This window comes from Eptesicus fuscus, chromosome 3 (assembly GCF_027574615.1).
Source record: "Eptesicus fuscus isolate TK198812 chromosome 3, DD_ASM_mEF_20220401, whole genome shotgun sequence".
Taxonomy (NCBI): domain Eukaryota; kingdom Metazoa; phylum Chordata; class Mammalia; order Chiroptera; family Vespertilionidae; genus Eptesicus; species Eptesicus fuscus.
In genome coordinates this window covers 57,577,304-57,604,056 of record NC_072475.1, presented here as the reverse complement: position 1 = coordinate 57,604,056, position 26,753 = coordinate 57,577,304, and the positions used below count along the sequence as shown (strand labels likewise).

The 26,753-nt window shown below is 44.8% G+C and overlaps 1 protein-coding gene across 6 annotated transcripts in view; it reads right to left on the bottom strand.

Annotated features, from left to right (window-relative positions):
* Nucleotides 1–26,753, bottom strand: part of HSPBAP1 (HSPB1 associated protein 1) — a 53,060-nt gene that overhangs the window by 9,049 nt on the left and 17,258 nt on the right. For all 6 annotated transcript variants that reach the window (XM_008155523.3, XM_054713926.1, XM_028131158.2 and 3 more), the window contains 2 exons: nucleotides 19,924–20,105; nucleotides 1,880–2,016 (listed from right to left, as the gene is read on the bottom strand). In XM_008155523.3, the coding sequence (XP_008153745.3) occupies nucleotides 1,880–2,016; nucleotides 19,924–20,105 (319 nt within the window). The remainder of the gene's footprint in view (nucleotides 1–1,879; nucleotides 2,017–19,923; nucleotides 20,106–26,753) is intronic.

Below are 26,753 nucleotides of genomic sequence, written 5' to 3'. Positions count from 1 at the left end.
GAAGTAAAGAGAAAGACAGGTAGAAAAACACACGAGTTCTGAGAAAAGCCTGAAGCCCTTTCATGACCCAATGCAGTTCCACTGGGGCCGTCATGTCCTTTCAGAACTGGAAGCAGCCCTAGCTGGTTTGGCTCAGTGGATAGAGCATCAGCCTGCAGACTGAAGGGTCCCAGGTTCGATTCTGATCAAGGGCCCATGCCTGGGTTGCGGGTGGGCAGCCAATCAATGATTCTCTCTCATCATTGATGTTTCTATCTCTCTCTCTCCTTCCCTTCCTCTCTGAATTCAATAAAGAGATATTAAAAAGAACAACAACAAAAAAGAACTGGGAAACAGTTGTCTGCCATTTTCAAACTAGAGAGTATACACTCAGGTCTCAGTTTATCTTAGAGATGATAAAGCTGCTCCATTCCATTGGACCTAGGACTAGTTTAGAAAAATGTAGGGTATTTAGTATGATTAGAATGTTGGAAGGACTCTTAAGAGATCATCAGTCTAATTTCACTTGCAAAGTAGTGGAAGAGGGACCCAGTACGTGCTCGGATCTTCCACTGGGCTAGTGTCAATGGGAGAGCCAGAACTAGGTCACAGCTCTCCTGACCTCTCCCGGTACCAGCTCCTAGCTCTGCTCCATAGCTGTGTTTACCGAAGGAAGAGCGATAATGATAACCATGCCATACAATTTGCTTGGCTTGGCTTAAACTGTAACACATATGCATCCTTCTTTTGCTAATCAGAAAACATCAATCAGCATGTCAAACCCTGCTCAAAAAGCTCTCGTGGTTCGGCATGCTGAAAGAACAGAGAATAAGCAGTATTTGCCTGGGAGGCAAGACCCTTATGACTCTTTCTGCTTTTCCCTCTGTGCTGCCCTATAAAAGCCCTGAAAGGCCAGGAGAAGAGAATGGGGAATCATTAACTAGGAGGATAAGGCTGCACATACAACAGCCGGAATACATCTCCCCAACGGCAGGAACACTTACATTCCTACATAACTCCTAGAACCAGGGGCTATCAAAAATATTACCTGACTTAGCTCTTACGTCTCTTAGGGTCCACAGATAGATGAAGATATAAAACTGACCCAAGTTTCAAAAAAATACTTCACTGTGTCTACAGGTAGGCACAAACTAAGAGGCAGTTCTGGCCCAGCAGTTCTCAAACCAGGCTCCCTGGCATTGCCTCAGGGGCCTGGGGGTGGCAGCAATCTCTTCCTTTCAGCAAACTGCTCAGCTCTTACTTGTTTAGGCTTGAAGGAAAGGTGTTCCTGCTTTTAAATAAAAGCTTAAACATCATGCCGACTCTTATGTAAAAGAGCTAAGCAGAGCACTATCTCACTGAACTGAGATTCTAGGATCAGCTTTCTGTTGTTAATCCTCACCAGAGGATAGTTTTTCATTGATTTTTAGGGAGAGTGGAAGAAAGAGGGAAAGACAGAGGGAGAGAAACATCAATGTTAGAGAAACACACTGATTGGTTGCCTCCTGCATGAGCCCCCGGCCAAGGAGGAGCTTGTAACCAAGGTACATGCCCTTGACCGGAATGAACCCAGGACCCTTTGGTCCACAGGCGGACGCTCTATCAGCTGAGCCAAACCGGCTAGCGCTAGGATCAGCTTTCTGAAGGCTATCCTGAACATGGCTGGGAGACTCACATGGAAACCACCATTTCAACTGCTCCCCTCACTTCACAAAGGAGGAAACAAACAGATGTCAAGAGATCTGCCCTGGTCATGAGGCAGGCTGACAGGACGGGGCTGGGACTAAAACCTTGAGGTCCTACCGCCCACTCTGTACTGGTTCCTCTTCCTGTGCAACACACAGAGGTACACTAGGCACACAGTCATACACACTCTCTCATGCATGGGCATGTGTATTACCTTCCTTGTACCTGGAATACCAAGTTGCAACCATATGAATCCAGATGACAGGGTGTGTGAGCCCCCAGAGAGCCAATCCACAATGTACTTTCCCGTCCATTTCTTCCACGAAACCCGAAGTCAGACCATATCACATCCTGTTTTGAAAATAAAGTTATAGTCCATGAAGAACCAACCAATTCCTCTTATGGTAGTGTTGCACATTAGTTTGACATAAAACCAAATCCATGGAATTAAAAAATATATATAAGCTAGAAGAGAGCAAATTAGTGAACCTGCTTGCAGGTTTGGTTTTATTCATTTTTTCAATCATGAATATTTCCTACTGAGTTTAAGAAAACAAAAGAAAAAACACTTCCATGGACAGAACATGGTCCTAAATGCTGACACTTCTTTTTATCAGTATCTTCAATCTATGTTTTCTATTTTTAGAGGCAAACCACTAACAGCTGTATTCAGAGAAAGAATATTTTGGGGAGACATTTAATGGATGGTTTTGAGGAAGATTAGAATGAGCATTTCCATTTTTGTTCTGAGTGATGAAAATAGCGGAACATGAGAATACAACTAACGTCTGTTACAGAAGGGGGAATTTTTGCAAGGTCAGCACCACTGTAAATGCCTATGGCTCACGTGCAGCCGCTCCAGGGAGTGGCAAAAGTCATGTGTCTTCTGGTTATAGCCCATAAGCTCCATGCAGTGACTCAGCTCTGCATTCCCAGAGCCTAAAATTACACCTGCCTCAGGGTAAGTGCTCATAAGTCTGGCTGCTTGGGAAGAAGAGAAGAATCTGTGGCCTGATTATGAGTAAATGGTTCAGGCCAGGAACATTTATAAGCATCTATCACATAGTTGGTATGACACTGGGTGTTTGGGATACAAACATTAATGCAACACAGGCCCAGCCTTCAAATCTAATAAAGAAAGTTGCCCCTTAAGTGGAACCTTTCACTATAATGTGGCAGATGCTCTGACAGAAGTGAGCAGATAACAAAAGAAGGATGCCTGGTCCCCAGCAGGGAGCTTGGGGAAGGCTTCCAGTGAACCTGGGTCCCTGCTGAACAAGTCACCACACCTCAGTCTGGAATTTAGCTAAAGGCAGCTTAAAGACATGCAGTATAAAAACAAAAAGCAGGGTTTTGCCTTAGCTAAGAAGCAGCTGGTTTAAGTGATTCTTAATCTTCTAGATACACTCCCTTGGGAATCTAATGAATGCCAACACCCCTATCCACAGAGAAATGCAAGCACACATAAAATTTCTTATGCTTTGAGGGAGTCGAAGCACTGACTGCAGGTGAGAAATTCTGTTCCACAGCATTGCTTCAGAAAGAATCACAGAAAAAAGATTTTCTAAAGGATGGGGGCTGAGGGGAGTTAATATACGAGAAACTGACAAGAGGTCTCCCTGACCTCTTATCTACCATAATAATGACTAAAAAAGGAAAATTGTTTGGGAATGATTAGATCAGTGGTTCTCAACCTTCCTAATGCCACGACCCTTTAATACAGTTCCTCATGTTGTGGTGACCCCCAACCATAAAATTATTTCCGTTGCTACTTCATAACTGTAATTTTGCTACTGTTATGAATTGTAATGTAAATATTTGATATGCAGGATGTCTTAGGCGACCCCTGTGAAAGGGTCATTCGACCCCCAAAGGGGTCGAGACCCACAGGTTGAGAACCACTGGATTACATCAAGGTGACCTAAACTATCTAAAATTTCAGCAGCATATTGGCTGGGAAAAACCAGAGGAGGAAGAGTTGGGGAGGTGGGTGATGGGGTTGCAGAGCGAGTGTGAATCAAAGTAAATTTGTCAGGAAACGGACAGCATTTTGTTTCTTTTCCCACATGCTCTTGAGAGTTGGGTCTTTCTTACCAATTGAGTTCAGCTACTTACAGGTAGCCAAATGCCTGAAATCAATATAGACCCAGGAGAAATCAGCCTCAAGTCTTGCTAAAAACAAGTGACCCAGTTAGGTCACGAACGACATCAGTGAAACCAACACAGGGGATTGATGGGGTGATCCACCCTGGAATCTATTCTCACATCCACCTCAAGCACCGGAGAAGTCTTTTTTTTTTAAATATATTTTTATTGATTTCAGAGAAGAAGGGAGAGAGAGAGACAGAAACATAAAGGATGAGAGAGAATCATTGATTGGCTGTATCTTGCACGCCCCCACTTTGGATCAAGCCCACAACCCAGGCATGTGCCCTGACTGGGAATCGAACCATGACGTTCAACCACTGAGTCACGCCAATCGGGCCAGAGAAGTCTTTAGAAATCATCTTATCCAGAAAATTCTATTGTAACACCGCCCCCTGAAAACAGCAAGTATCATGTTAACTGCTTACTACAAAAACACTATCTGTTTTCCTATAACTTCCAAAAGAACCTATATTTTCTTCCTACAATATAGACAAGTTTATTTTCTCTTCTGCCAAAAATTGCTGTCTTAAATTACATGAAGAATTGCAGTTAATCTATATACCTCCACTCTCAGCCCCTGCAACCACTGACCTACTTTCTGTTATCACAATATTTTGAAACTGGATTCTACATAACAATAACGAGGAAAAGTTTTATAACATGGTTTAATTAAAAATATCCCCCAACACCATCAACAAATAAGAGACTAAAAATCTGGTTGTAATAAATAAAATTCAAGAAAATGTATATGCTTCAATTTTCTTGATCATGTATAATATCCTAAAAGTATTACAACATTAAAGTGATAGAGTAATGTCAAAAACAGTATTAAACTCTAATAGAACATTTACTACGTTTCTACCTTAAGGCTTGGCTTCTGCAATCGACATTAAAGTCCCAACTTCATTCAAGTTGGCATCTCTAGTAGCTAACAGTGAGCACAGCAAATGCTAAAAAACTGCCCAGTCATTGATGTAGGTAACTAGGTCTATTTTTATCCTTAGTATCTCCTATAACTGTTCCAGTTAAGTTAAATAATTGTTGCAGAATCACTTGAAAATGTTGGCACGTAACCAAATATTTCATAATTTTAGTTTTAACCAGAGAACTGAAGAAAAACTGGTAAGATGCTTATAGAGAGAAGGTGGCTTTTTTGGCCTACCATGTAAACCAATCACCAAAAATAATTCTTAAATTGTTTAGTTCTAGAAGACGATACAGTACTTCATAAAATATTTGAACAATATTTTCACATATGTATTATTACTTTCATTCCTGTTTTACATATAAGAAAGCTAAAGGTTCAAACAGGTTAAATGAGCTTATAATAGCTCATACCAAATAGAGGTTCTGAGAACACCACAATTCAAAAATATTTGTTCTTAACTTATACCATTGCTATTTGGGTAACTTGTGATCACGGTTAATTTGAGTCTATCAATTAAAACTTGTCTTCTTCTATTTTTCTCCATGTCTAGATCATAAATGCATGTAGGCAAACTGATTATACATAATTCTGTAATGAACTTACATCTAAATAAAATAAAGAAAAAAACCCTAATACTGGCCAAAACAATAAGAATGGAACTTTTAAAAAAATATTTATTGTTGAGAGTATTACATATGTTCCCTTTTCCCCCTTTGACCTCTTAATTAACAATAAAAACTATGTAAAACTTATAAAGAATAAATATTTCAATTTAAATTTCAAACAACCCTTAAATGGACATTACAAATTAGCAAGTACTTACGGCTCTTTTTTTCCTTAGGAAATTACCTTAAGTAACATAAACAGAAAACAGGTAGGCTTGGGTAAACACCCAAATTCTTACATTCCAATTTGTTTCATCAGAAAGCATCGCTGGCCATCAAACAAACCCCTTTAATCATCACTAAACTGCCTGGTTCAATTTCAACATACTCTCATAACTATGTTATACAGTAAAGTCCAAGACAGTTAGATAGAACTAATCTTCCACGTATTGCATTTTGGGATTCTGTGTCCTGGTGACTTAACAAACTTCCGGACTCTCAATAGCTAATCTGAATCACAACATAACATGGAACCTACCTAAAAAACATTCTTGGGGCAAAATCACTTTTGCTATATATTGATTCTTAATAGCTTCAATTGTGATGATACATATTGATAATTATAAAAGGTAACACACCTGTCATTCTTACCTAATGAATCAGAGGTAAAGAAATTTTATATGGTAATGTCACAAATTCCCTACCTTCCTTGGGAAGTAGAACACAAAATGTTTCAAATAAATGATTTACTTAGATTAGTCAATGATATGATACATAATTAAAAAATAGTGAGACTTATTAATTTCATTTGCTGCTCATGAAAGTCAGTTAAGGTTCAAAATCCTAATTTTTTTTTTTTTAATATATTTTATTGACTTTTTACAGAGAGGAAAGGAGAGGGACAGAGAGCTAGAAACATCGATGAGAGAGAAACATCGACCAGCTGCCTCTTGCACACCCCCTACCGGGGATGTGCCCGCAACCAATGTACATGCCCCTGACCGGAATCGAACCTGGGACCCTTCAGTCCACAGACCGACGCTCTATCCACTGAGCCAAACCGGTTTCGGCTCAAAATCCTAATTTTGATCACTGGACATTTTCCAATCATATTAGTATATTTGCCAGTGTACTTAACAGTATGTATATTGCATGTTTATCAGTGGATGATTTTAATTTGTGAAATAACATGGTTAATACATGGAAACTTTAAGTAGAGCTAAGTAAAAACTTATAAAACATATAGAAGGCTGAAGAGAGCTAAGAATTTTGTATTAAAATTAACAAATGCTATAATTGATTAACTAGAAGCCACAGGAAATTTGACAAGGGTGAAGCTAGGGGTTTAAGTTAAAACATTCTTTGAAGGGCCCTAAAGACCAAAGAAATATCAAAACAAGAAATAAGAAAAGAAAAAAATACATTTATGTAATCGTTCAATTACTTATTACGTACAGTGGTTCCACCCCACTTTATATGCAGTTTCACTTTCCATGGTTCAAATATATTAACTGAAAAACTTCTGAAATAAACAACTCATGTTTTAAATTAAACACCCTTCTAAGTAGCGTGATGAAATCTTACACAGAATGGCTCTGTTCTGCCCAGGACATGAATCATCCCTTTGTCCAGTGTATATTCGTTCCATAAGCTATCCATTCCACCCTTAAACACCTAGTAGCCTTCTGGGTTATCAGACTGTGTTCAATGCTTGTGTTCAAGTAACCCTTACATAACTTAACAATGGCTCCAAAGCCATTCACATAACTTTTATTACAGTATACTTTACAACTGTTCTCTTTTATTATTATTATTGTTAATGTTTACTGTGCCTAATTTATAAATTAAATTTTATCAGAGGTATGTATGATTAGGAAAAATAGTATATATGGGGTATTATCTGTAGTTTTCGGTATCCACTGGGGGTCTTGGGACATATCCCCAGTAGATAAGGAGGACCACTGCATTCAGCACTATGATAACACTCTTGGGGAATAAAAAAGTACAAAACACAGTCCCTGTTCTCAAAGAGCTTACAATGTTGTTAGAGAAATTCTATGTAATATACCATTTAAATAACAATCCAAATAAAACAGGAATGAAAGCAAGGGATGAATGGATGTGGGTGCAAGTGGTCGAGAAGGCTTTATAGCCAAGGCCGAACCTTAGCCAGACCCTAAGAAGTAGAGTTTTAATAAGGAGAAACTGAGAAGAACATGAGCAAAGGCCAGAAGGTGAGAGAGAACATAGTGGCCCAGCACTCAGCGAGGAGACTAGACAGGGACTAGACAGAAAGGTTGCATCAGTCACGTTGGGGAGAGTCTTAAATTCTATCCTTAATTTTAAGTCATGAAACATTTGTGAACATGATTAACCTTTTGCACTCGGATGTCGAGTGTGACTCGACACAGTTAGCATCAAGATTAAAATTACTCTTTGAATGTATCAATAATTTGAAATATAAAAAAATCCAAATAAATAAGTTTGTATGAAAAGAAACTCCTGTTTTTTATTCTACTGCCGTGCTTTGTAAAATCTGGGGTATTTAAAAAATTAAATCCCGAGTAGAATAAAGGAATCGAGAAAAAAAGCAAGGGAGTGCAAAGGGTTAACATATTTCAATATTTATTTTAATGTATTTTCATAAGAAACTGTTTTAGAAGTAATTAGAGAAAGAGTCAGAACTGAAGGAATAAAGAGTAATTTCAGAAGTGATGTAGACCAGAGGTTCTCAAAGTGGCCCATAGACCCTCTAGGGGGTCCCTAAGATCCTTCCACAGGATCTGTAAGGTTAAAATTATTTTCATCATACTACTAAGGTGTTACTTAGCTATTTCAGTGTGTTGACAGTGAGGGCATAAAAATAATGATGAATAAAACTGCTGATCAAGAAGTGGAACCAAAGTGTCTCCAGCATTCTTTTTTTTTTTTTTTTAAATATATTTTATTGATTTTTTACAGAGAGGAAGGGAGAGGTATAGAGAGTTAGAAACATCGATGAGAGAGAAACATCGATCAGCTGCCTCCTGCACACCCCCTACTGGGGATGTGCCCACAACCAAGGTACATGCCCTTGACCGGAATCGAACCTGGGACTCTTCAGTCCGCAGGCCGACGCTCTATCCACTGAGCCAAACTGGTTTCGTCCAGCATTCTTTTATTAATAGCTTTATCTATCCCATCTAATAAAAGAGCAATATGCAAATTAACCACCACTCCACTACACCCACAAGCCATGCCCACAAGCCAATCAGGAGCGAGTATGCAAATTAACCCAACCAAGATGGCTACAGCCACGGAGAGAGCAGGAGGGAGGCTTGGGTTTCCCTGGCGATGGAGGAAGCCAAGCTTTCTGCACACCCTGGCCAGCCCAAGGCCTCTGCTTAAGGCTACCAAGTTTCAATTATAGAAGATAAATAAATCCCCACAGAAATGGCTGCTGCCATGGAGCAAGCAGAAGGCTTGGTTCCGCTCCAGGCTACAAAGTTTCAATTGTAGAAGATAAATAAATCCCAGATATCAGGGCCTCTGCTTGGGTCGCTGGGGGGCGTGGCCGGCCTGCAAACCACCACAGGCCCCTCACCCAGGCTGCCCCATGCCCCAAGGAAACCCCCACCCTGATCTGGGACACCCTTCAGGGCAAACCAGCTGGCCCCCACCCACACACCAGGCCTCTATCCTATCTAATAAAAGAGTAATATGCAGATTGACCATCACTCCAACACACAAGATGGCTGCCCCCATGTGGTCAAAGAGTCAAAGATCCTGCCCCCATGTGGACACAAGATGGCCACCACAAGATGGCCAGCAGGGGAGGGCAGTTGGAAGGGACCAGGCCTGCAAGGAAGGGCAGTTGTGGGTGATCAGGCCAGCAGGGAAGGGCAGTTGGGTGGGGCCAGGTCTGCAAGAGAGGGCAGTTGGGGGGCGATCAAGCCTGCAGGGGAGGGCAGTTAGGGTTGACCAGGCCGGCAGAGGAGGGATGTTGGGGGCAAAAAGGCTGGCAGGGGAGAATTCAGAGATCAATCAGGTTGACAGGGGAGTGGTTAGGGGGTGATCAGGCTGACAGGCAGAAGTGGTTAGGGGCAATCAGGAAGGCAGGCAGGCGAGCAGTTGGGAGCCAGCAGTCCTGGATTGTGAGAGGGATGTCTGGTGGGATCGGGCCTAAATGGGCAGTCGGACATTCCTCGAGGAGTCTCCATCCCTTGGAGAGGGTGCAGGCTGGGCTGAGGGACACCCCCCCATGCATGAATTTCGTGCACTGGGCCTCTAGTCTATATATAAAAGCCTAAGCACCTATTACGACTGAACAACCGGAACAACCAGTTGACCAGTCGTTATGACACACACTGACCACCAGGGGGCAGATGTTCAACACAGGAGCTTCCCCCTGGTGGTCAGTGCGCTCCCACAGCCAACCTCTCGCAGCTGGCCAACCTCCCACGGTCCCTCCCCCTGACCCTCCCCTGCAGGCTGGCAGACCCCAATCGGCCTGGCCCCAATCGGGACTGGGCGAGACGACCCCAATGGTCCTGATTGCTGGCCAGGCCTAGGGACCCCACCTGATGCACCGGGCCTCTAGTTGAGATATAATTGATATACAATAAACAGAATATATATTAAGTGTACCATTTGGCGAATATATATATATATATATATATATATACATATATATATATATATGTGTGTGTGTGTATATATATATATATATATATATATATATATATATATACTAGTATGAAACCATTACTACAATCAAGATGAGAAACATTTTGATCATGTCCAAAAGTTCCCCAGTGACTCTTTGTAACCCATCTCTCCCTACTCCCTCATTCTTAGACAAGTACTAATCTGCTTTCTGTCTATTTATTTGTGAATTCTACAATCTACACTAATAAAAGAGTAAGATACAAATTGACCATACCCTCGCAACGCCCACCAGCCAATCAGGAGTATGCAAATTAACCCAACAAAGATGGGGGGTTAATTTGCATACACAGGCACCAAGCAGCGGGGGTGGGCAGGACGCTTTCATTATCGCCATGGCAACGATGCAGGTGTTCTGCACCGCCCCAGCTGCTCCAGGCCTCTGGGCAGCGTGGGAAGGCAGAAAGGCAGCTCTGGCTGGAGCGAAAGTGGTGCCGGCAGCCAGGGGAAGGAAGGCCCATTCTTGCATGAATCTTCGTGCATTGGGCCTCTAGTTCCATATAAATGGAATGTATAGTAAGTACTCCTTTTTGATGCTAACATTAATCCAAAGGCAAATCAAACAAAGTTGAATTCACACAAAGTAGACATCAAAACAAGGAAGAACCCAGAAGAGACGGTCATTTCATCATGATGAAAGCTCAATCTATTGACAGGAAATAATCATCCTAAATGTGCATGAATCTAATAGTTTCAAAATACACAAAACAAAAACTGACCAATCTTAATTGAAAAAGAAACAAATATACAATTACAGTTGGGAAATTTCAACACCTTTCTTTATGTAATGGGCAGAAAAAGTGCACAGAAAATTAGTAAGGATACAGGAGACTTGAACAATCAACGTAACTGATATTTATAAAATACAACAATATACACACTAGTTTCAAGTTCACCTGGAACATTTATCAAAACTGACTATATTCTGGGCCATAAAACCATAAACTTAAAAGGAGTGAAATCATACAAAGTATATTTTCTAATTATAATGGAATTAAATTGGAAATCAGTAACAGAAAGCTAGAAAACCTCCAAATATTTGGAAACTAAACATTATACTTCATAAGTCTAAGAATAAATCACAAGGAAAATTAGAAAATATTTTGAATAATAACTGCCTTCCTCCATTTATTCCTTTTTGGAAATTCACCACCAAACTGGGGGACTGCATACCAACAAAATTGTAAGCACTGTTAGGTTTTCGAGTAAGACTCTTGCTGTAGTGTGGATAGCTGTGATTGGTGAGTCAACCGTCTGTGGCTTCCAGTCACACCAAAATTGTAACAGCATTTTTACCTTTTGTACAACAAATCAGCTTTGTAAATAAAATTTTAACATGTAAAAAAGAAAAGAAAAAGGAAATATTATGAACAGAATGATAATGATTTTGGAAACTTGTATCCTGAAACCCATAAACTTGAAAGCTTCCTAATACTTAAAAGTCTTTCTGATGAGAATGGTAATATTAGCAAATCACTTTTTTTTTGATGATGCATACAGAAATGTGTCAATAGTTGGAACATCTACATAACACAATAAACCAGTATCTTCCAAATGGCTGATGAACAGTATTATAAAAGCTCCATTCTATACAAGATAGACCAATGGAGTTTATTGTGAGAGTGCAAAGAGTTCAGTGATTATGGGTTCAGACTCTACTGCAACAAACAAATCTTTTGAGAAACTACTCCTTGTCAAGTTTGGTAGAGTATTTTTAAAAACCCACAATATCTAAAAAGGCTGCTAAAAAACTATTTTCAACTGCATATGCATGATGTAAGATATTCTTCAAATCAAAAAATTACCAAAGACTGAATGAAGAAACAGATAGAAGAATCCAGCTGTCTTCTATTAAGGCAGACATTAAAAAGACTTACAAAAATGTAAAATAATACCACTCTTCTCAGAACATACTAAAAAAAGTTTGAATATGGTTATTTTCATTAAAATGTTACTTATGTTCACAAATGAGTTTATTCAAAATGAATTAATACTTTAAAAATTGATGAGTTTTAATGTTTACCTACCTACCATGACAGACAGATGAATGCTTGAAATAATAAGTAATAAGACTAAGTGGGGAGAAACCAAGATGGCGGCATAGGTTAAACACCTAACCTGCAGCCGGGCACAACAATTTCAAAAATACAACTAGAGGTCAGAACGGACATTGTCCAGAACCACAGGAGAGCTGGCGGACTGAAATACCCACAGCTGGGGGGAAGGAGAAGGCCACGGGGACAGTCGGGGAAGCCGTAAAAGCCTGAGGTATGGAGAAACGGGCGGAGACACGAGCACACGCGCCTGCGGGGAGGATGGAACCGGAGAGGAGGGGGCGGCTGATGACCTGGCCGGAGTTCACTGGCAGGAAGGAGATAAAGGCTCCGGAGTGCACTGAGCACCGGCTCCGATTGCACTGAACCCCATTCCGGGCGAAACCCTGGGAAACTCACTCACTTTCGCAACTCTGCCGCCCCCGCAGGCCACCCGGCCCGGGACGCTGGGGACGCCGCCGCAGCGGCGGCGCCCGGAGCCCGGCAGCCGCCCAGCACCCGTCCCCGCCGCGCAGCCCCCGCGCGCCTGGTGCCGCGGGCCGCGCGCCCCGCACACCGGACGGAGGCCCGGGCGCCCTCTCCGTGCACCTCCCGGCGGCGCTAGACTTCAGTAGAGTTGACTGATTTCAAGGGATTAAGAAGTATAAATTGGGGGGACGCCGCGGCGGCGACGTCCGGAACGCGGCGATGGCGGTGCCTGGAGCTCGGCGGCCGCCCAGCGCCCGTCCCAGCCGCGTGGCCCTCGCGCGCCTGGTTCCGCGGGACGCGCGCACCGCGCACTGGATGGAGGCCCGGGCGCCCTTTCCGTGCACCTCCCAGCGGCGCTAGACTTCAGTAGAGTTGACTGAAATGAAGGGATTAAGAGGTACAGATTGGGAAGTATGAAAAAGATGGCGGCGGAGGTTAGGGGCTGTTCTGTTGCCTCGCACCCAGCGAAATCGGAGGGGATGAGGTGTGGAGGTGCGTGGGTCTGGCTGGTGGCGGGGGAGAGGGGCTTTTGTTCCAAACCTAGGGGAGATTGGCTCTCCATCACCCTGAAACCCATCTTCTGGCGAACCCCGGGAGACCCAGATGCCTGCGGGGAGAGGCGGGACTCTTGCGGAGGTGCGCCCAGCAATCAGTGTTTGCTGCGCTGGAGTGCGGAACGCGGGGACTTAGATACGTGGAAGGCAGAAGGACCAGACTCACAGCCATCTTGGCTCGCCGCACCATGGCCTGTGGGCGCCCTGAGACCCCGCCCCGCCCTGGGACCCGCCCCGCACGTTTTGAAGACCTGCCCCGCAAATCTTGCAGGCACACCTGCGCCCCAAGCAACGGCTTATGCATGTGGATGGCCTGCCCTCTGGCAGCGGACCAGATGATCTGCTGTTCTAGTCGGACTGCTCCAGGGCCACTCAGACAGGAGGAAGAAACTACAGTTTTTGCTGTAACCCTTGCTGAGTGCCTAAGGCAGTAGCTGATCTACACCCCATTGGAGACCCAGAAACGAGGGCATCTGGTGGTCTGTGGGAGATGACACCAGATTTCAACCACGTGCATAAGGGACACATTCAACGGGAATATTCAGTGAGCGCCAAAGCTTTGCTGCACCAAGACCCGGCCCATAAACGTGTCTCCTACACAGCAACTCTTCCTTTATAGACAAAGAGAGCCCCCCCAGTGACACCAACAACAATCAAGACTTAACTATACAAAGGAGGACCAAGATGGAGGCATAGGGCGGAAGCCTGATTGTTGCCTACCACAACAACTTTGAGACTACGACAAGAGAGCAGAGCAGACACCATCCAAGACCACCATAGGGCTGGCTGAGTAGATGCTCTACAACTAGAATAAAAGAGGGGGATGTGGGATGATGCTGATGCCGGTGACCCAAAGACCACACTTTAAGAACTACGGCTCAGGCGACACAAAAGAACTAAGGCTCAGGCGATACAACAGCGGCCTGGAACGTGCTCGGCGCAGATCCCCCGGCGGTCTCCGGCTGAGGGGACGGCTCCACTGGCAGCCAAGCACGGACAGACGAACCCCTATGAGACATGGGGTGGGAGACTCCGCGCTTGCTGACCTCTGAGTCCGTCAAGAATCTCAACGCCCCGGAAGCGGCCAGGTGCGCATGCTCGGCGACCAGCCACCGATGCAGACCCAAGGGCCGACGCAGCGACGCCAGACTGGCCCACCGCCATGCACCGGGTGCACCGGAGCTTCGCCGAGCCGCCGCCCGACGAGTTCTGAAGCAGCCATACTGGAGCTCTGGAAGGATGGCCAGGGGAATTGCTGAGGGGGGATTGACCGGCAGGAATTGGGATCGGGAAGACGGGGCCCCGCTGAGACCCGGGTGCGGGCGGGGTTGCGCGCCTCTGGGCTCGGGTGTGGTCACACGCCTCTGGGTATAAGTGAGGCCTCACGTCCCTGGGTCTAAGTGAGGCCACATGCCCCTGGGTCCAGGTGAGGCCGGACTCCGGGTCCGGGTGAGGCCAAGTGCCCCTGGATCCGGATGACGCTGGATCCCGTGCCCGGGCGAGGCCAAGCGCCCCTGGGTCTGGGAGAGCCCACACACCCCTGTGTCCAGGCGAGACCATGTGTCCCTGGATCCGGGAGAGGCCGCGTGCACCTAGGCCCGGGTGAGCCCAAGTGGCCCTGGGTCTGGGAGAGGCTAAGCGTCCCTGGGTCCGGGTGAGACCATGTGTCCCTGGATCTGGGTGAGGCCTCGTGCACCTAGGCCCGGGTGAGCCCAAGTGGCCCTGGGTCTGGGGGAGGCCAAGCGCCCCTGGGTCCGGGTGAGACCATGTGTCCCTGGATCTGGGTGAGGCCTCGTGCACCTAGGCCCGGGTGAGCCCAAGTGGCCCTGGGTCTGGGGGAGGCCAAGCGCCCCTGGGTCCGGGTGAGACCATGCGTCCCTGGATCCGGATGAGGCCTCGTGCACCTAGGCCCGGGTGAGCCCAAGTGGCCCTGGGTCTGGGAGAGGCCACGCGTCCCTGGGTCCGGGTGAGACCATGTGTCCCTGGATCTGGGTGAGGCCTCGTGCACCTAGGCCCGGGTGAGCCCAAGTGGCCCTGGGTCTGGGAGTGGCCAAACGTTCCTGGGTCTGGGTGAGACCGTGTGTCCCTGGATCCGGGTGAGGCCTCGTGCACCTAGGCCCGGGTGAGCCCAAGTGGCCCTGGGTCGGGGAGAGGCCAAGCGTCCCTGGGTCCGGGTGAGACCATGCGTCCCTGGACCCGGGTGAGGCCTCGTGCACCTAGGCCCGGGTGAGCCCAAGTGGCCCTGGGTCTGGGAGAGGCCAAGCGTCCCTGGGTCCGGGTGAGACCAGGTGTCCCAGGATCCGGGTGAGGCCTCGTGCACCTAGGCCCGGGTGAGCCCAAGTGGCCCTGGGTCTGGGAGAGGCCAAGCGTCCCTGGGTCCGGGTGAGACCATGCGTCCCTGGATCCGGATGAGGCCTCGTGCACCTAGGCCCGGGTGAGCCCAAGTGGCCCTGGGTCTGGGAGAGGCCAAGCGTCCCTGGGTCCGGGTGAGACCATGTGTCCCTGGATCCGGATGAGGCCTCGTGCACCTAGGCCCGGGTGAGGCCACGTGCCCCTGGGTCTGGGAGAGGCTAAGCGTCCCTGGGTCCGGGTGAGACCATGTGTCCCTGGATCTGGGTGAGGCCTCGTGCACCTAGGCCCGGGTGATCCCAAGTGGCCCTGGGTCTGGGAGTGGCCAAACGTTCCTGGGTCTGGGTGAGACCGTGTGTCCCTGGATCTGGGTGAGGCCTCGTGCACCTAGGCCCGGGTGAGCCCAAGTGGCCCTGGGTCGGGGAGAGGCCAAGCATCCCTGGGTCCGGGTGAGACCATGCGTCCCTGGATCCGGGTGAGGCCTCGTGCACCTAGGCCCGGGTGAGCCCAAGTGGCCCTGGGTCTGGGAGAGGCCAAGCATCCCTGGGTCCGGGTGAGACCATGTGTCCCAGGATCCGGGTGAGGCCTCGTGCACCTAGGCCCGGGTGAGCCCAAGTGGCCCTGGGTCTGGGAGAGGCCAAGCGTCCCTGGGTCCGGGTGAGACCATGCGTCCCTGGATCCGGATGAGGCCTCGTGCACCTAGGCCCGGGTGAGCCCAAGTGGCCCTGGGTCTGGGAGAGGCCAAGCGTCCCTGGGTCCGGGTGAGACCATGTGTCCCTGGATCCGGATGAGGCCTCGTGCACCTAGGCCCGGGTGAGGCCACGTGCCCCTGGGTCTGGGAGAGGCTAAGCGTCCCTGGGTCCGGGTGAGACCATGTGTCCCTGGATCTGGGTGAGGCCTCGTGCACCTAGGCCCGGGTGATCCCAAGTGGCCCTGGGTCTGGGAGTGGCCAAACGTTCCTGGGTCTGGGTGAGACCGTGTGTCCCTGGATCTGGGTGAGGCCTCGTGCACCTAGGCCCGGGTGAGCCCAAGTGGCCCTGGGTCGGGGAGAGGCCAAGCATCCCTGGGTCCGGGTGAGACCATGCGTCCCTGGATCCGGGTGAGGCCTCGTGCACCTAGGCCCGGGTGAGCCCAAGTGGCCCTGGGTCTGGGAGAGGCCAAGCATCCCTGGGTCCGGGTGAGACCATGTGTCCCAGGATCCGGGTGAGGCCTCGTGCACCTAGGCCCGGGTGAGCCCAAGTGGCCCTGGGTCTGGGAGAGGCCAAGCGTCCCTGGGTCCGGGTGAGACCATGCGTCCCTGGATCCGGATGAGGCCTCGTGCACCTAGGCCCGGGTGAGCCCAAGTGGCCCTGGGTCTGGGAGAGGCCAAGCGTCCCTGGGTCCGGGTGAGACCATGTGTCCCAGGATCCGGATGAGGCCTCGTGCACCTAGGCCCGGGTGAGCCCAAGTGGCCCTGGGTCTGGGAGAGGCCAAGCGTTCCTGGGTCCGGGTGAGACCATGTGTCCCTGGATCCGGATGAGGCCTCGTGCACCTAGGCCCGGGTGAGGCCACGTGCCCCTGGGTCTGGGAGAGGCTAAGCGTCCCTGGGTCCGGGTGAGACCATGTGTCCCTGGATCCGGGTGAGGCCTCGTGCACCTAGGCCCAGGTGAGCCCAAGTGGCCCTGGGTCTGGGAGAGGCCAAGCATCCCTGGGTACGGGTGAAGCCAGATCCTGGGTCCGGGTGAGGCCGTGCACCCCTGGATCCATCCGGGTGAGGCTGGGTCCCAGGCCCGGGTGAGAACACGCGCCCCTTGGGTATGGGTGAGGCCACGTGCCCTTAGTCCGGGTGACGCCGTGCCCCTGGGTTCGGCCGAGACCAAACCAGAGGGAGTCGGACCTCCGTTACCACCATTTGTCCACCATCCAGAGCTGAGGGGTCAGTGCTGACATGTACACATAAGGAACTACTGGACATCGAAATTGGGTCTCAAAAGAACTGTTGGTCCAGGGGGAAGCTCACTACAGATTGATTCATTTGCCTGTCAGCATAAATATTATTGCTCGTCTCACATTCAGTTCTTATTAGTATATATCTAGTGACATATGATCTCGTTCATCTAGAGGAAATGATGAACAACATAGACTGAGGAACAAGAACAGAACCAGAAGCAAGGAGGCATCGATCGGACTATCGGGCCTCAGAGGGAGGATAGAAGAGGGTAGGGGGAGGGAGGGGGGAGGGGGAGAGTTCAACCAAAGGACCTGTATGCATGCATATAAGCCTATCCAACGGTTAAGTGCAACAGGGGATTGGGGCATGCGTGGGGAGAGGGGTGGGATGGGAATGGGGGGATGAGGACAAATATGTGACACCTTAATCAATAAAGAAATTAAAAAAAAAAAAAAAAAAAAAAAATAAGACTAAGTGGCCAAATGAGTTATAGCGGTAAAAGAAAAATGGTAACAACTTTGGTATCTGATGTAAGAAGACTTGGTACTCAGAAAACTGAGCTAAAAAATAATATAATCTCAATAGACTTGGTTTTTCATAGCAGATTTGCCTGTTCTAATCCAGAGACTTAATCACCATAATGTGAGCTGACAGAAAACTCATTCAACTAAAATGATCAGATTTTATAAGGGCTCAATTAGAATTCCAGCACATTGCCAAAAGACTGCTTTTATGTCCACACTTAATGGACTGGATACATGTATGCCCAGTGCTGTTATGCCTGGGCTGAGACAGATACAACTGATGGGGTCAGATCAGAGATTTATCCAAGGCAGAGTGAGCCTAGACTGAGCATAAATGGAATTCCTAAATTCTGTAGAGTTCCCACTGAACTGAATGTATTTTCTGGAGGCATACAGTGAAGCAGTTAAAGGTTGGAGGGCAGACAGCTTGGGTTATTCTTTTCTTAGTTGTATATTTTCAAAAGCTTTTTCACTTAACCACTTTGTGCCTCATTTTTCTTAAAATAAAGATAATTATTATATCATAGGGTTACTGTGAGGATTATAAATGTAAAGCACTTAGAAAAGCATCAATTATAAGTACTTGAGAAGTATTACTATTACACAACATTTCGCCTGAAATTTAGAGTAAAAAAGTACTAATCTAATCTACAGATTGGGTGGGGGATATGAGAAATAATAATGAAATACTCTAAAAGTTCACTATGATATATAAAAGGTCTAGGGTTAAATATCCATAAAGCGATCACAACTAAAATTGTAAGAAAAAAATTACCTCAAAATTATCATTTAAAAATGAGTAAAGAGTAGATTTGGTATAGACTTTGGATTCAGACAGCATCTACAAAATGTTTTTAAAACTGATGGATTTATTTCATGGTTATGAGAATAAAAATATATCCTCACCTAACAATTATGAAACAGCTGATATAGTTTTCATTTTTAAAATAAAAACCAAAAGGCATTTAAAAATTTAATAAAGAAATCTACAAAGTATTAACAATTGTATCATAGTAATTATGTAAGCATCAGCATCTACACCTTGATTCAAAGTGGAAAAAAACACACACACACACAGGCTGAATTAAAAACTTCTCACGAGTCCAAGGGCTACAGCCTATGTGAGAGGGAAGTCCAGAGAGGGAGTGGTGGTAATGGGCAGGAAGGGAGGAGGGGGGTGAATAGCCTGCAGTGATGGCTAAGACTTCTCTCCACAAAGGATGGGCAGGGTAAAGGACTCTGGAGCCTTGACCTGATTGTGGGCAAGGCAAAGTCATCCTAACAACTTCCAGGGACTACTCCCATTCATGCCCGAGGCATAAGACACCCAGAAATCAGAGCAGGGAGTTTGCAAAATCACTCCACAAAATAAACTGGCAGTAGAAAACACTTAAAAGGAAAAGATATTGTAGCCTGCAAACTCTGCTGTCAATTATGTCAACACATGGCAAAGAACTTCCACATTCTTACTTCTGCAAGTACGCCCACACTTCTGCAGGACTCCTACAATCAAATACAACAATAAAGTGGGAGCCCAGCACCTGACCCAGGCCTTAAATCTGCACTAAACCCTCCAAACAGGGAGAGATGGAAGCAGCAGCTTGGAATGCTTCTTCATGTAATCAGTTCTGTACCTCTGTCTCACCAACAGAACGAAAACTTCTATGTAGGTCAGAGGAAATGAAGTGTTATACATAATCTGTGCTTCTAATTGACTCCAAACTAGCTCAGGAGCTGTTTAAAGGCACAGGAGAAAGTGCATAGGAAATTTGTTGAGTAGAAAAACAGTGAGAAGGCTGCTCGTGTGTGTGCCCAATATTCGGCTTCTCTTGAACAAATATTTTTGGCTAGAGTGGATAAAATACTCAACACCCACAGTGAACCTCTTTTGAGAGAAAATGACAGTGAGGGAAATGGGACCAGGGAATTTCTAATTTGTGATCTTTCCTCAAGAACAAATTAATATCATGATTAAAAGGAATGTGTTGACTTACCTGGAAAATATCTGTCTTGTCTTCAAATAGACTGACAACATATTTATAGTCAGCATAAGCCCAGAATTTGGAATAATCATAATCTATAAATGGTCCAGAAATACTAGAGTGGTCACAGTTCCAGGTCAGAAACTCTTCAAGTGTAGCTTCTACGTAACTACATGAAGTTTCAAATTGAGGAACTGCAAAGTAAGAGAACCAAACTTTAAATGTATTTGAAACAGTTTTCCAAAATTGTTTTTTAAAAAATAAAGATAATTTCAACCAAAAATGTTAACTATCTTTTCAATTAATAAAAAATTAATTTTGCACTTGCTATATAATTAAAATCACTTACAACTTTCACAATACTATTGTGGTACATATATACAATGGAATATTACTCAGCCATAAGAAAAGATAAAATACTGTCATTTGCAACAACATGGATGAGTCTTGAGAATATCATGCTAAACGAAATTAGTCAGACAGGAAAGTCAAGAACCATATGAATTTAACTCATATCTATAATAATAAAAGCATAATGTGCAAATCGACCGAATGACCGAACAGCAGAACAACTGTCCAGACGACCTTCCAGATGACCATGCTAAACACGCACTGGCACCAGGCCAGCCAAAGCGGGTGCGATGTGATTGGTCGGGGGCCCATCATCGCCCTACGATCACCCCAAAGAGGGAGGCCCAGGCCACCTACTGTGGGACAATCGATGGGGGGGGGGGGGGGCGCGCTCCGTGATCGCCCCAAAGAGGGAGGCCCAGGCTATCCTCTGTGGGAATGATTGATTGGGGGGCGGGGGGGACTCTGCGGAACTGGGGAACCAGGGGGGTGTGGCGGCGGATGCAGGCAGCGCCAGGCAAAAGCGGGTGTGGCTGGGCAGCCAGGGCCTCTGAGGCAGCCGGGGCCGCCCCGGGACTACGAGAGCCTATCCTTGCATGAATTTCATGCATTGGGCCTCTAGTACAGGATATAAAACTGGAAGCAACAAATGAACAAATAAAACAAACAAACAAAAACTTCAAAACACAGACAATGGTATGGTGGTTACCAGAGGAAAAGGGAGGTAAAGGGGAGGTATCAAAGGATAAAGAGGATCAAACATATGGTGATAAAAGAGATTGAACTTTGGGTGGTAAACACATAATGCAATATGCAGATAAATTATAGAATTGTAATCTGTATAATTTTATTAACCTATATAATTTTATAACCAATGTCACCCAATAAATTTAATAAAAAATGTTTAAAAACACTACTAAATTAACCACTCATTTTTATTTTTTTTATTTTTATTTATTTATTTATTTATTTAAAATTTCTTTATTGATTAAGGTGTCACATATTTGTCCTCATCCCCCCATTCCCATCCCACACCCCTCCCCACGGATGCCCCCAACCCCCTGTTGTCCTTAACCATTGGTTAGGCTCGTATACATGCACACAAGTCCTTTTGTTGATCTCTCCCCCCTACCCCCACCCTCCCCTACCCTCCCTCTGAGGCCCGACTGTCCAATCGATGCCTCCTTGTTTCTGGGTCTGTTCTTGTTCATCAGTCTATGTTGTTCATCATTTCCCCTAGATGAGTGAGATCATGTGTTACTAGAAATATACTTATAAGGACCGAATGTGAGACGAGCAATAATAGTTATGCTGACAGGCAAATGAATCAGTCTGTAGTGAGTTTCTTTCTGGACCAACAGTTCTTTTGAGACCCAATTTCAATGTCCACCAGTTCCTTATGTGTACATGTCAGCACTGACTTTTCAGTTCTGGATGGTGGACAAATGGTGGTAATGCAGGTCTGACTCCCTCTGGTTTGGTCTCGCCCGGACCCAGGGGCGTGGCCTCACCCGGACTCAGGGGCGCGTGGCCTCACCCGGACCCGGGACCCAGCATCACCCAGACCCAGGGGCGCATGGCCTCACCCGGACCCAGGATCCAGCCTCACCCGGACCCAGGGGCGCACGGCCTCACCCGAACCCAGGGGCGCGCGGCCTCACCCGGTCCCTGGGGCGCGCGGCCTCACCCAGACCCGGGGGCGTGCGGCTTCACCCGGGCCCGGGACCCAGCCTCACCCGGACGCAGGGGCGCGTGGCCTCACCCAGACCCAGGGGCGTAATCACTCATTTTTAAATAAAATAGTAAAATATTCTAAGTTTTTTTTATAAAAAGACACAGTTTTAACCTTAAAACTAAAAACTATCCTTACTATTGGCTGATTCAGTTGTTAAACAACAAAGTGAAATGCTCTTCTGAAAGAAAGCTTTTATTGAGTAAGATATAAAAAGAAATCATTAAGCTATTAAAAAATATTAGAATATTTATTTTCAGACCTGGCTGGCATGGCTCAGTGTTGAGCGACAGCCTATGAACAAGGAGGTCGCGGTTTGATTCCTGGTCAGGGCACATGCCCAGGTTGGGGGCTCAATCCCCCAGTGGGGGGCATGCAGGAAGCAGCTGATCAATGATTCCCTCTCATCATTGATATTTCTCTCTCGCTCTCTGAAATACAAAAATATACATATTTTAAAAAATATTTATTTTCAGGATACAAGAAGAAATTTCTAAATAAATAAGATTAAAAATATTAATGAATTATATGATTTGACTATATAAAAAAGGTAAAAAAAAATGAAGCAAAATCAGAAGGCAAATAATAACGTGGAAAACACATTAGTGTATCCAGGTAGAAACTGCAATTCTTTAACATGATCCATTCTCCTTTCTGCCAATCCTCTCTCTTTTTCTAATGCTTAAGCCCTTAGGACATCAGACTCCAGTCAGCATCAACTGTCTTAAGAATGAAGCCTCAAGTCTGTTGACCACAGAAACAGAGCTGTGGTAAAACCATCCACACATCTTGACCTCAGTTGTATTTCAGTCCCCAGCCCATAAAAGCAGGAGGACTCCACTGGCCACACCCTCACTGAGCTAGGCAGAACAACACAATGGCTGACCTCAGGACCTGAAACAATGATCAACTACTCCCTACGTTGCCCCCAACCAATCAGAAGAGCCTACAACCCCAACTCCCCAAATCACCATGATTACTAATTTTCCCCATACATAATCTGTCCCTGTGTGGTGCCTCCTGGAGCCAGGTTTTAGAGCACTAGCTTACCTGTGACTGCGGGCTTGTGCCATTTCCTTAAATAAATCTTTACTTTCTTTGCTGTAAACTCTTGGTCACATCTTATTGGGTTTTGATGGGTGCTGGCAAATGGACCCCTTTAGTCTGGTAAGATCAGTAACAAATACAGTGTTCTTAATATGTAAGGAATTTATTTAAAAAAAAAAAAAACAACCCTCAAAAACATGAAAGCCCAATAAGGAATAGTCAAAGAACAATTACCAGAAAGAAAATACAATTGCCACTAAACATGAATACATGTTCAACATCACCAGCAACCAAAGAAATGTTAATTAAACTCATGAGATGTTATTTTTCACCTATCAGCAAAATTGTTTTCATTTCTTTTTAACTGAATTTATTGGGGTGACATTGGTTAATAAAATTATATAGGTTTCAGCCTGCCTGGCATGGCTCAGTGGTTGACCTATGAACCAGGTCAGGGTTCGATTGCAGTCGGAGGCACATGCCCGGGTTGTGGGCTCAATCCCCAGTAGGGGGTGTGCAGGAGGCAGCCAATCAATGAATCCTTCTCATCACTGATGTTTCTCTCTCTCTCTCTGCCTCTCCCTTCCTCTCTGAAATCAATAAAAAAATATATTAAAAATAATTATTCAGGATACAGTCTATAATATATCATCTGTATGTTGTATTGTGTGTATACCATCCCAAGAAAGATTATTTTTTAAAAAGTGCCGTCTGCAAAGAGCTGGGCCGTAGTATCAGAGGTCTTTCATTCTTCACCCCACACAAATATCTGAATGTCCATTAGGAGCTCAGTCCACCATGAGAAAGTGAACTTCTTCATGGGAAGAGAGACTTTAAAACAGTTCATTACTGACATAACTAATCAGTTATTATAACTATGCTAAATGTTACTAAGAAATAGTGGGTGCTCTGAGATAATTTAAGAATCACACATTTGGGGGTAAGGGGGGAGATGTGGTCAGGAAAGACTTCCAGGAGAAAATGCCATTTGAGCTAATATCTGAAGGAAGAAGAGAAATTAACTAGGTAAAGGTGGAGTAAGGGGAAAGAGGAACAGAGAGAAGCATGGCTAGACTACAGACACAAAGGCCCTGAGATAAGAAACAAATCTCTGGAAATACAAAAAATGCAGAAATGCTTGTTTGGCTTGAGCTCAGGAAGAGGGATTAAGCTGATGAGACAAATACTGCTTTCTACACCAAAACAAAATTTTGACCTTTAGCCTAAAGGTAATGAGAAGCCATTTAAGTGTTTAAGCAGAGAAATAAGATGAGTTTCAAGAAAAACAAAAAAACAAAAACTGTCTCTGGTTTCAGTATGAAGAAGAATAGCCTAGGTAGGGAGAGCAGGAGGTGCAGTGGTACTATAGATGAGGCTTCTGGGAGGAGAGAAAGCAGGGTAACCCCATCTAGAGGATGGCCATGGAGAAAGAGAGAAGCAGGTTGCTACTAGATATTTAGGGTGTAAGTCATCAAATCACGGGACACCACTTAAGAGAGGCATTCCAAATGACTCAGAGGGTTCTTGTGTTAAGAAGCTTCATGAGTATTGTTGCTACTGATGATAATGGTCATATCCCTTTCATGATTCTTTTAGAAATCTATTCTAGAGAAATAATCACAAACGTGGACAAGATTTATTTTCAAAGTTTTTACTACAGTCCTATTTAAAAATTTAAAACTTCTAAGCAATCTAAATATCAAAATAAGAGAATTTAAAAAATACATCATGGTACTATCATATAATGGAATATTAGGTGGCCATTTAAAAGTCACATTTAATGTTAAGAGAAGCTGCTCAGAATATGGTAAGTAAAAAAGAAAAGCAGGCTATGAACATTAATACATTATTTTTAAAAGACAAAAAGGCGTATATGGACATATGTACACTTTGGTAATAGGATCAAGTGCTTTTTAATTTCTCTGGATCTTCCTATTTTTTTTCAATATTCTCTACAATAAACGAGTCATATTTTTATTTTTAAATTATTTATTTTTAAATAACATTTATTGAGCATTTACTATGTGCTAGGCACTGTTCTAAATGTTTTATGTATATGAACACACTTAATCTATTACAGAGAAGTTAAGTTACTTACCCAAAATCACACAGTAAGCCAAAATTTGAATCCATGCAAGCTGACTCCGAGTCAGCTCTCTTATTGCTTGAGGCAGATGGCAGAATTGCATTTATACTCAAAGAATAACTTTAAGATTTAGTATCCAGAATATATAAAGAACTCTTTTATAACTCAACAATAAAAGACCAAAAAAAAAAAAAAAAAAACCCAAAAAACAAAAAAACAAACCACCCAAAAGCAAAAAACATCTCAATTAGAAAATGGGCAAAGCATCTGAATAGGCATTTCTCCAAAAAAGATACCCAAGTGGTCAATAAGCATATGAAAAGATGCTTAACATCATTAGTCAAGGGAAATGTGTATCAAAAGCATAATGAGATAATAATTCACACCCACTAGAATGGCCAGAATAAAAAATGGAGTAAGTGTTGGCAAGGACAGAGAACTCGGACACTCATTTTATTGGGATGGGAACGTAAGATGGTTCAGCTGCTTTGGAAAACAGTTTGGCAGTCCCTCAAAAGGTTTAATACAGAGTTACTGTATGACTTGGCAATTCCACTTCTAGGTATAAACCCAAGAGAATTGAAAACATATGTCCACACAAAAACTTGTACATAAATGTTCATAGCAGCCTAATTTATGATAGCCTAAGAGTGGAAACAACCCAAACGGCCAGAAACTGATTAATGGATAAGCAAAATGTGATATATACACATAATGGAATACCTATAAATATAAAAGCCTAATATGCAAATTGTCCCTGTGGAAATTCAACCAGGAGACTGATCACTCACTATGACGTGCACTGACCACCAGGGGGCAACGTGGAACAAAGGAAGGCCCCTGTTGGAAGCTGGAAGGCCCTCATCAGCCCTGATCACTGGCCAGGCCTAGGGACCCTACCTATGCACGCATTTTGTGCATTGGGCCTCTAGTTCAGTCATAAAAATAAATGAAGTTCAGATACATGCTACGACAAGGATGAATCTTGAAAACATGCTATGTGAGTGAAAGAAACTAGCACAGAAAGCCACAATATTGTATGATTACATTTATATGATGTGCCCAGAATAGTCAAATCAATAAAAACAGAAAGATTAGTGGTTGCCAGGGACTGGCGGTGAGGTAGAATAGAGGGTGACTACTAAAGGGGTACTGGGCTTCGTTATGGAGCGAAGAAAATGTTCTAGAATTAATTAGATAGTAATGATGTTGCCCAACATGGTGAATATGCTAAAACCACTGTATACTTAAAATGGTGAAATTTTCATTATGTGAATTTTATTTTAATTTTTAAAAAGAACAAAATATCTTTAGTAAAAACTCAAAGGAGTTGTCACAACCACAAAGACTTTCTATTTTCTTTTATGCTTAATTATCAACTTGAAAATGTCAAATTACTGTGACTCATCTATAAGTCTGAATAAGATTAAGAGTTAATATCCATAGAGCACTTAGACCAGTGACTGACATAAAAGCTCTAAATAACTGTTAGCTATTAGTAGTAGTATTGTATTTGGAGTCTAACCAGGATGGGGAAAAAATTAAAATTACATCCTATTTCTCTCCAAATTATTGTCTTCAATGAGTGGAAGATTTATTTGACTACAATCAAGAAGGAAAAAGCAC